This window comes from Octopus bimaculoides, chromosome 5 (assembly GCF_001194135.2).
Source record: "Octopus bimaculoides isolate UCB-OBI-ISO-001 chromosome 5, ASM119413v2, whole genome shotgun sequence".
Lineage (NCBI taxonomy): Eukaryota > Metazoa > Mollusca > Cephalopoda > Octopoda > Octopodidae > Octopus > Octopus bimaculoides.
In genome coordinates, this window is record NC_068985.1 from 49,656,803 (window position 1) to 49,668,371 (window position 11,569).

Consider the following 11,569-nt stretch of genomic DNA (forward strand, 5'->3'; position numbering starts at 1 on the left):
TTGGCAGAGTTTCTACAGCTGGATGCCAACCACTCAGAGAGTGTAGTAGGTGCTTTTACGTGTCACCCGCACGAAGGCCAGTCAGGCAATACTGGCAACGGCCACGCTCGAAATGGTGTCTTTTATGTGCCACCCGCACAAGAGCCAGTCCAGGGGCACTGGCAACGATCTCGCTCGAAAATCCTACGAAGGCCAGATATATATATATATATATGTGTGTGTGTGTGTGTGTGTGTGTATGTATGTATATATACATACGCACACATACATACAGGCACACACATTGGCATGCACACAGGAGTATGTCTGTGTTTGCAAGTAAATTATCAAGATATATTTTAAAAGATTATGCATTTGATCTCGAAATGAAACAAGATCAATTGCTTCAAAGAGAAGCAGTATAATTCAAAAATATTTTTCTCTTTGTCATTGCAACAACTAACAGCAAAAACCATTCCAGAATGCTAACCAGAGATCAATATTTGGGAATATCATATACAATATCTTACTGTATTCTCTAGTTTTTCAGCAGTAATAAAACACGTCCAGAATATGATCAATATATTTAGGGATAAAAATATATATATCATTTGTTCAGTTTTACATCAGTTTTTCCATACTAGCATGGGTTAGATGAGTATAATAATGAGGCATTCTTTTACACCCAGATGCCCTCCCTGCAGTTAACTCTTCCCTGTTTAAGAAATGAGGACTTTCTTATTTCACACATCTTGGAAGATACTAAGCTAGCAGATACCAATGTTACAGCTTCTAACTCACTGATTTTTCAAGAGGTACCAATGTAAACAAACACACACATGCATAATAGACATCTATGTATAGTGGCTTCATCCATCAGCCTCAACATATGAAAGGGAGATCTAGAAAAACAGAAGACAAAGTGAAGACTGGTCTCAAGATGCCAAGCCTAACCAAAGAGATGACATAGGTGACACAGTGCTAGAGAAAACCTGGGCTCTTGACCAAGCAAGGTAAAGAAAATGCTAAAAACGGGTGAAATAATAATGACTAGAAGGCTCTTGTAGCACTCCTCCTCTGTCTCCCTGCCTCTCTTTCACTGATCCTCTTTCTACAGATTCTTCACCTCTTTGATGCTTCTCCCTCTCTCTCTCTCTCTCTCTCTCTCTCTCTCTCCTCCTCCTTCCCTCTCTTTATCACAAACCCCTCACTTCCTCAATCCCAAACTTCAATTGCTCATATTTACCCATATAAGATAGGAAATCTTCTGAATCTCCCCAACTCAATTCCTTTGATTTATCTTTATCATTCTCTCTCTCTCTCATCTTCATTAACCTCTGACACTACTCTTTCTTTTACATTATTCCCCACTTCTGTTTCTTCTGTTACCCTCTCTTCTGCCATCTTTTCACAATAATAAATCTGTTCCTCCCAACATATTTCAATTTCTTTTAACATCACAAGCTTAGTTTATGTTATCATCCTCTCTTCCTTTTTCTTTCTCTCTCTCCCACAGTCCTGGGACTCTAAGAATCTTGCAAATTACAAAGCAACTTCACTAGAACTGTAATAATAAAATGTACTCAAAACACTCTGTAAAGCAGTTGATGAATCAAGCTGATACAACAAAATGGTCAAGAGGACTTATTAGTCTTTCTGAGAGCAAGACAAGTTCTCTAGTTCAAATACATTAAGAAAATACAAGTGGTGGATTCTGGTGGACTCTGGTGGAGCCCTCTGTCATAAACAACAGATGAGAGTTATGCAACTTCTTTTTGAACCATTTTCACAAAGAATTTGTTTATAATGATCAAATATTTGTGCTGTACATTAGCTTACTTCCTCTATCAAATCAACGTTGACTGTACATATATACAGTGTGCCACATGTCAAAGTGATCACAGAGCAACAGGAAATGAAATGTTTTGCTCAAAAACACTTCACGCTGCTTAGCCTGGGACTGAAAACCACAATCTTGTGACCATGAATGCAACATCTGATCTACTAGGCCACACAGCTTCACTAGAGCTAATACATCGAGAGAATACATGCAGTACTCTATGTAAAGTGGTTAGCATTAGGAAGAGCATCCAGCTGTAGAAACTTTACCAAAAGTGAGACATTTGAACAAGACATTGTTCTTTGAACTATTTAAGAGGGTAGTAGCTCACAAAGAGAATTGACGCAAATAGTGATGACCCATCCGGCCTACCAGCATGGAAAGTAGAGTTAAAAGCGACAAAGATAAAGCTACATCCAGATTTGATCCCACTGCCCACGTTCACTAACTCCTACCACAGCCTTGAGGATAAAATCCAACACTGCTAATTTCTCACTATGTACAATCTTTAAGGTACATGAATGATTACACATAAAGAGATACTGAGTAATGATATAGTGAATTAAGACAGAGTAGAGGGGGAAAAAAGATTTACACAGAAAGAGAAGTATACAGACTGATAGACAGACTGAATTACATAAGTAGGTTATTAACAATCAATGAGAAAAACAGAAGGAAAATAAGCATATATGTTCATGGAGCATTCTTAATGTATGTGTGCATGTGTATATATGAATGTGTACATACACACATACATTACATATGTACAACCATACGTATATTATATTGCATGTCTACTAACCCACAGATAGAAATAGAGAATAAAGTCTGAGATTATAGGAGAATAGGAAAACATCACTTCAGATGATTAGGTTTAGTTTAGATTTAGTTATTTCAATAGTGTATTTAGTTGCTAAAAAGAAGACCAACAGTCTGTGATTCTCATTTCACTTTAGCACCATTTCTGAAAATTGCAGGCATTGATTATGTTTGGTTGAAAGACACTGATCCATATGATAATGATAGCAAAACTAAACACAGAGCTTACTTATCGATGTTTCACTTAAAACAAATTATCAGGTTCAGCAAGCAAACTGACCAAGCATCAAAGACAGCATCTTGGAGTTACTTTCAGCTCATCGCCTCATCATTGATTAAGATAAAGTTGTAATGATGGTAAAGTAGTTTCAATGCTGAAATCTTTCCTACCAAGCTATACAATGATTGGTTCAAAGTTCAGTCACATGTTTATGTCATGAATATTGTGCTAAATGCTAAGACAAGGCTCTGTCAAGTCTGATCTGAAGCTAAACAACAACAAACACAAAGCAAAGTAGGAGTGGGATATCTTTTGAACATGCAAGAGGTAGATCAGAAGTGGGGGACCTTTCTTGTTAGAGAGTCACAGTGAAGTTAATTGCCAGGCAAAGGTGCACTAAAGTAAAGGGTCATTGGCTGCTATTCTAACTAAATGTGTGAGAGTAAGAGTGTGAGTGTGTGTGTGAGTGTGTGTGTGTGTGTGTGTGTGTGTGTGTGTGTGTGTGTGTGTGTGTGTGTGTGTGTGTGTGCATGCGCGCGTGTGTGTGTTTTACCATTTGACAAGTTGTGGAGGTTTGTTTACATGCCTGTAACTTAGTAGTTCAGCAAAAACTGAGAATGACAAAATAGATATCAGACTTAAATACTGGGGTTGATTTCATCAACTAAAAATACCCCTTTGAGATGGTTGCTGCCCAGTCAAGTGACTGAAACAAGTAAAAGAATACATCATACGAATATGCAATAGAATATATTACATCAATATACAAATATCCACATACATCTATGAATGTATGTATATATATATATATATTGTGTGTGTGTGTGTGTGTCAGTGAGGGGCTGCAAAAACTAGCAAGTCAAAGGATGGTACCGATGATATTTTGATCCATTTAGATTGCTTACCTTTATGTTGGGCGAACTTCACCTTTCCTTCATTTTTAAGGTCAATAAAATTAGCAGCAAACAAAATAGAGGGGTTGATATAATGTAAATAAGGTCCTTGAAGGCAGTGCTCTAGAATCACCACTGTTTAATGACTTTAACCAGTAAATAAAAAAAAAATAAATAAATAAAATAAAATAAAATAAAATAAAATAATGTCCTCGCTGGAAATCAAAACTGGATCAGAGAGAGAGAACATGCAATTACGATCCTTGTACAATAATTATACTGTTGATGTCAATTAGTTTATAAAATATACATGAAGTTGTTTGATATGACAACTGAGTGAGTTACACATGGAATACTTAATGTAATCCTTTGATTCAGATGTTGAGGGCTGCATCCATTCATGTAAGGAATAATGTTGATGATGATGGTGGTGGTTGTGGCAATATTGGTGGTGATGGTGACAATGACAACAGTGGTGAGGGCAATTGTGGTGATAGTAGTAGTGGTGGTTGTGATGATGATGATGATGGTGGTGGTGGTGGTGGTGGTGGTGGTGGGTTAGTGATGATTATCATATTCTCATCAATAGTTACATGTAATTAGAACAATAACAATAATGATATTTGTATGCTGTCAACTTAATGTGACAGTCCCATGAAAGGAATAATACTATTGCTATTTAGCCCTAGGAAGCAGCACCGCTTCCTGTCATCCATGACACATTTCCTGTGTCCTTATGTTTACAAGGGGAGACAAGCACCTCCACTTAGCTAAGCCTGCATCCAGAGACATGTTTCTGAGTCTTTGCTCGTTGTCAGTCTGGAGTAGCAATGGCCTGCTAGTTGGAGATGCCTTCTAGTGAAACACATTCACTGATTTCAACTGCATAAATCTCTCTGAGAGATTTAGAAATGTATTATTTCTGATTTTGAAATCAGCGAATGTGTTTCACTAGAATTCTTATATGTTTACAAGAGCTTGACAGGCATCTCCAACTAGCAGGCCATTGCTACTCCAGACTGATGATGAGCAAAGACTCAGAAATATGTCTCTGGATGCAGGCTTAGCTAAGTAGAGGTGCTTGTCTTCTCCTTGTAAACAAAAGGACACAGGAAATGTGTTAAGGCCAACAGGAAGCGGTGCTGCTTCCTAGGGCTAAATAGCAGTAGTATTATTCCCTTCATGGGACTGTCACATTAAATTGAGAGCATACAACTACTTTATCGCATCACTACTGCATAAATCTCTCTGAGAGATTTAGAAATGTATTATTTCTATTGATAATGGCATTGATTTTTAACTACAGGAGAACAGCTTCAGACTTAAAATAGAAATGAAACTGTCACAAACATGCCTGGCCCAAAGACATGAAAATCAAAAGAACAGCTTACAATTGAAAATTACAAGTAGACACACTAAGAATTTATGGTTACTCTTAAGGACATTGACAATGCAATTGTGTGTGTGTGTTTGTGTCAGTGCATGTGTGTGTATGTAACACTATGCAAGTGGCAGTCAGAAACTGAGATTTGAGGACACTTAGCTGCTGCTTATTGAAAGTCATGCAACAGGATAAAGGCCCCCACTTTTATTGGCTCAAGTATATAAATATATAAACTATATTTTGTGTGTGTGTTTTCACTTTTCAATTTTTTAAAAATGTGCTTGAATTTTTTTTTTTTTAATTATATTTTACACTTATGCGAAATTGTATTTTACACCAATAAGGACAAATAGATGATACAAAAACAACAACAGAGTCCAGTCCAACCCATGCCAGCATGGACAATAGATATTAAATGACGATGATGAATCCGATAATCTTTACTACTCTAAGCACAAGGCCTGAAAATTTTTGTGGGAGAGGGCCAGTTGATTAGATCAGTCCCAGTATGCAGCTGGTATTTAATTTATCAACCCTGAAAGGATGAAAGGCAAAGTCGACCTCGGCAAAATTTGGACTCAGAACGTAAAGACAGATGAAATACTGCCAAACATTTCACCCAGTATGCTAACGTTTCTGCCAGCTCACCACCTATGATGAATCCCATAATAAAACAAAGTACTTACGTTCAAATCTCTCCAGGTCCTCCTCGGTATATGATCTCCGATTTACAGCTGGAGTTCCTAGTCGTGTTCGATATCTACTGTACAGTTCCTTCTGACCAATGAGCTCTGCTTTGTCATGTAGCATATCTAATAGGCTACTGTGTTTATCAGTATTCAATGACTGATCAGTGTTACAAAAACCTGAGAGGAAAAGAATAGTGTTAATATAAAGACAGCTTTAAACCACACACAAATGTATATGCATATATAAATCTATCTCTTTAGACACACACTTCTGTGTAATAATAGCCAATAAAATGTTGGTCAATTTTTCAATGATTGATTGGGCAATTTCTCCATTCATACATTACATTGTTATAAAGCAAGGAGAAACAAGAGTAATGGAAAGATACGGAAGAGACTTAACATATGAAGTGAAGTATGAGTACTTGGTGGCAGGCAATGAGTGAAAACACGTTGCAGACACTCACACACACAGACACACACATAGAGAAAAAACATAGAGAGAGGGAGGTGGAGTGGAAGGAGGATGGGAAGTGGGGTCATGAAAAATGGGAGGATAGGAGGAAGAGTGGGAGGAAGAAGAGTCCAAAGAAGGGAGAAAGAAGAGGAGGGTAAGAGGAAGAGGAGGAAGAATGGGGGAGGAGAGGGGAGGAGAGGGAGGGGGAGTAAATGATGAGCAGTTATGGGAGGTTTATACAAAGAAAACAATTTGTTTCATTTAAATTTAATTTCAAGGTAATTAAATATTTTTCTTTTGAATATTAATATTCATTTTATCATTGTGTATAAGTTACAAAAAATTTGATGAAAGACAAATTATTAGTGAGTAAATATGCTATATTTCTTGATATTACTTATTCATTGAATTAATGTGATAGTGGGTGAGTATTCCACAAATCTGTGTACTTTTAAAGTAATTCTGAAGCTGAATCTGTATATGTAATGAAGCTGAACCTTTGAATTCCCCATGTTATCTAAACAAGTGTACACACAAACACATACATATACACAATAGGCTTCTATCAGTTTTCCTTTGCCAAATCCACTCATGAGGCTTTGGGCACTTGCACAAGGAGCTACACAGTAAATCTATATAATTGGGGATCAAATTTGTTAACCACAGCCACACCTGTGACTACGTATACATAAATTGTACTTTATAATACAGTGGGTAACATCTCCATATCAAAGGCTAATCACCATGACGATAAAGGAAGAAAATATCCCTGGTGTCTATAAGAACCAGCCAGTAACTATCATTCAATAGTGGCAGTGAAATTGTGTCAGTAACTAAGATGTTGAAAGCAAAAAACAAAAATTTAACACATCAAGGAATAAATGAAAAATGAATTGAGCAGTTTTGTGTGTTTTAAATGGCTAAAATAGCTCTTTCATGATATAGTTGCTTCAGTTTTAGCACAAGGTTATCATACCAAGTCACTTGCCAAACAACTACAGTTCTGAATCTATATTGATCTGACTAGGACTTCAGGTTTAATAAGTTATAGCTTAATGAAGTGGTTGAATAGTTAAATGCATCATTAAAAGTAAAGCTGGAATCCCAGTTAAAACAATATTATCAATGTATTTTACTTAGAGTTTAGAGTCCTACCTGCCATCAACAAACGTTTTGTTGTTTTCCAACAACTTGAACCATAATACCAAATAGCATGCACACACAGACACACATGTATATATTAAAAAAATACAAACGGCTATATTTCAATGAAACAAGCTTTTGGTTTTTCCTATCCAAAAGGGGTTTTCAACCTGATATTTACAAGCCATTATTTATTGTTTTATGTGTGTGATTCAAGATATTCTCAAAATAGAATTAATTCACATTCTCTTGAATGTTTATTTAGTTCTTAATGACATCACACATGCACCCCCACACACACACACACACACGCACACAAACACACATATGTATACATTCATATATATATCAAGTCAGCTTGAATTTTGCTTGCTTGCAGTGTTACCCAGCCAAACTGGCACATAATGGGAAAATAGTATGAATTAAGTACCCCTTGAAATATAAATATGAATGGAAAACAAATTTCACGTAAATCGGACAAGTGGTTGTAGAGATATTAGGGGTTTTCAGGGTATAAATACCCAAAACAGTGCATAATGGGGAAAATATTCCAAAATTAAACTTAACCTTGAAAGAGTAGAAACTCTTAAGCTTTCGATTAGACACTGACTTGACAACGAAAAAATACGATTTGTTTTTTACAGTAAATGTTTCTATTTTTGACTTTTATTGAATACAATATTTTAGCTTTCTTTAAACAGACAATATTTTAATGTTTCTTAAAATTATTTTCAAGTGAATGCCAATACAAAAATTTTTTGGGCATATCTAAAAAAATACTTTAAAGTGAAAATGACTTTAAAAATGCAGTAAATATTTCATAAAAGACCTGTTCGTGACTTCGGTGTGAAATAATTTTTTCCATAGGTTTTTTTCAAGTGCATTCAATGCATCTCATCTCCAAAGATTTGGCTGCTATTTCTAGCACGCCCTGCTACTCTGTAACAGCTACTTGCAATATAGGACCTGAAATACCTGTTACGTGGTAGCAGGGCGTGCAAGAAATAGCAGCCAAATCTTTCCTATTTATGCGTGATTTTGCACACGCACATACATACACACACACACACACATATATATATATATATATATATATATATATATATATATGATGGGATGTTGAAAAGTTCCTGGCTTTAAGAGTATCGCAAAAGGCCCTGCAATAAGTGTGTGAATCTGAGAGGGGAATATGTCAGATAAAATCATAATTCACTGATCCTCCTGTGTTTTCTTTTACCAAAATCCAGGAACTTTTCAACACCCTTTGTATGTATATTCATATATACACTTCTTTCCAGAACCACCTCCTTTCAAAATCCATCCCTTACTTACACATGCATAACTACCATAGCCGTTACTTGGAAATGAATGTTATGTGGTAACATGTACCATACTGTCACTAATAATTTTAGGTGTCTTTGGAGTGTAAGAAGAAATAGATAACTTCTCACCTCTCCCAACTTGACTCAGCAGAACATCTAAGATGGAATGGCTTAAGAGGGAGGAAGTGTTGCACCAACGTTCAGTTAGTACTCACTTCAGTTGAGTAAACATGGAGTGACAAAAATGAAGTGCTTTACTCAATTATATAACGTACTAACCAGACCATGAATTGAAACCACATCTTTCTGATCAGGAGCTTCAAGTTATGAACACTAGGTCACACACCCTTACACACATACACACACAAATACACATACATGAATTATATACAAGTGTGTGTGTGTGTGTGTGTGTGTGCTCGCACTTGCATATTTGAAATACTTTTCTCTTTATCATTTCATAAATGTACAGATTCTCGTTCTTCGTCATCCCTACCTCACCCATCTCCTCTATCTCCAAAGTATTTCCAATTTCAGTGGTTATAAGCAGTGACTGGTAGAGATAGGACACTGCGATTGTTATGATTACTCAAGGTAAATAAGGATGTGCTGTGCTAGCAGGTAAATATAAGTCGGAAATATAAAAAATTTTTTTTATCTATTTAAGCAGGTTAACTTAGGAAATAAGGATCTCAAAATATCTACTGAGATGAAGATTTAACTCGTCACATATAAATTGGATTAAGAATATATGTTGCTATATGTAAAGTACAGATTGTTGGCAGTGTGGCCATACACACACATACGTGTGTGCATGTGTGTACATATATATAACACATACATATACAGATATATATATACATACACAACAGAATCAAATTCAAAAGACCCTTTAGCATTAAAATTATATATAAAAATTTTACTTTTTTTGTGTTATTATCTGATTAAATACATTTGTATGACTATCTTTTGTATGTTTCAAAAGGACATTATAACCAAAAGATGAGAATATTCTTTCTTCTAAAAAATGGCACAATGTATGGGCTTATTATCATCATTTAACATCTAACTTCTTTGCTGACAAAGGTTGGATTGTTTGACAAGATCAAAGCAGAGTTGGAGAATTGTGTTGAGCTCCAATACACACACTTACACACACACACACTACACACACACACACACACACATGCATGCATACACACACCAGTAAGTAGTTACAGATAAATGTATACATATTCAAACAAAGACATGACTGGTCAAATAGCAATATTATTAGGTTACTAGCCTGTTGATCAGATTTGTGCAGACTGGGGTTGAAATTCCTAAGGTAAACAATGTCATAACAACATACTAGCAAAAGAAGACACAACTGCCTAACAAAGCCCTGCAAAATGATCTTCATCAGAGACATTCCTACACAAATGCAAGATATGCAATATATGCCTAAGACATATATAAATTAATGTATATAGGTTTTTTTCACTTTTATGGTAGATAGCTAGAAAATGTGCTCTTACATGCTACATGTGCCCCAATTTCAATTATATGGCTTTGATTCTTAAAATAGCATGCTCTAGTGTAACCCTTTAGAATTCCGATTACTCTGTCAAATGTAATGATTATTTATTCAGTGTCCTCAATTAATCATGCATTAACTTGTGGCTTTGATATTTTGATGATGCGATTGTTAATACTAACAATGACATTGTAGGTTAGGTGCATGCAGCAGTATCTGATGGGTTTGAACATAAAACAAGTAAAATACTCAGGCCAGATATGATCGGTTTAAATGTTGAAGGGTTAAGTAACAGGAGTTACCATTGGTTTGTGCAAAGTGGAGGGGAGAACTTATTATTATACTTTTAATGCAAACAGTGAGTCCAAAAAAAAAAAGATCTGTTCAACAGAACTTTAGATGTATACCAAATGTTCTGACATGGTCAATATTGAGAACAGTTTACCAGCAGCTAGAACCAATAAGAGAACCTTTGCATTGTCAATCTCATCTCCCTGTAATTCAAGGGTGTGCCCGGATACCTTATCACCATCATCTCTTTTTACAGCTCCACAGTAAAACATCTGTTCCTGTTAGTTTATCATCACCTGACAGAAAACTCCTCAATACTACACCCCACCACCTCACTAGAGGGGTCTTATCTTGAAAGCTACTTTAGTGACCTCTCAAGTGCCAGTGCCATGAAAATAGTACCCAATATACTCTGTAAAGTGGTTGGCAATAGGAAGGTCATTTAGCCATAGAAACTATGCCAAAGCAGACATTGGAGTTTAGTGCAACCTCTGGCAAGTCAGCTGCTGCCAAATTGTCCAACCTAATCCAGTATGGAAAGCAGATGTGAAATGGTGGTGATGATGATGGTACATAGCTTGAGTCCATCTAAAACATACAGACTTAGTCTGAAGCTTGTTTCTAGTTTCCATGTAGTTTAAGCATTTGAGATTATAAAATTTTCCCCTGGATGTGCCACTGGTATTCTTGTTTTTCAGTTGTGTGGACTAAGGCAACACAAAGAGCAAAGATAACATGGTGCCCATCAGAGAATCAAACCCATGACCTAATGATCTTGAGCCAAACACTAACCACTAGGATACATGCCTTCTCAGTCACACACACACACACACACACTTTTCTCTCGCTCTCTCTCAAAATATACATTGTATTGGCCTATAATATATAATATTTCCATGTTGCCATGGAGTATATTCATCTATATAACTTATTTCAATGCTGGCATAGAGTTGTACAGGTTTGTAATGTACCTATATATATATATATATATATATATATATATAAACACACTGTGT

The 11,569-nt window shown here is 36.0% G+C and overlaps 1 protein-coding gene across 1 annotated transcript in view; it reads right to left on the reverse strand.

The window, feature by feature from the left end:
• Window positions 1-11,569, reverse strand: part of LOC106874958 (FYVE, RhoGEF and PH domain-containing protein 2) — a 499,830-nt gene that overhangs the window by 392,001 nt on the left and 96,260 nt on the right. Inside the window, exon 3 of the mRNA XM_052968055.1 lies at window positions 5,822-6,001. Within this exon, the coding sequence (XP_052824015.1) occupies window positions 5,822-6,001 (180 nt within the window). The remainder of the gene's footprint in view (window positions 1-5,821; window positions 6,002-11,569) is intronic.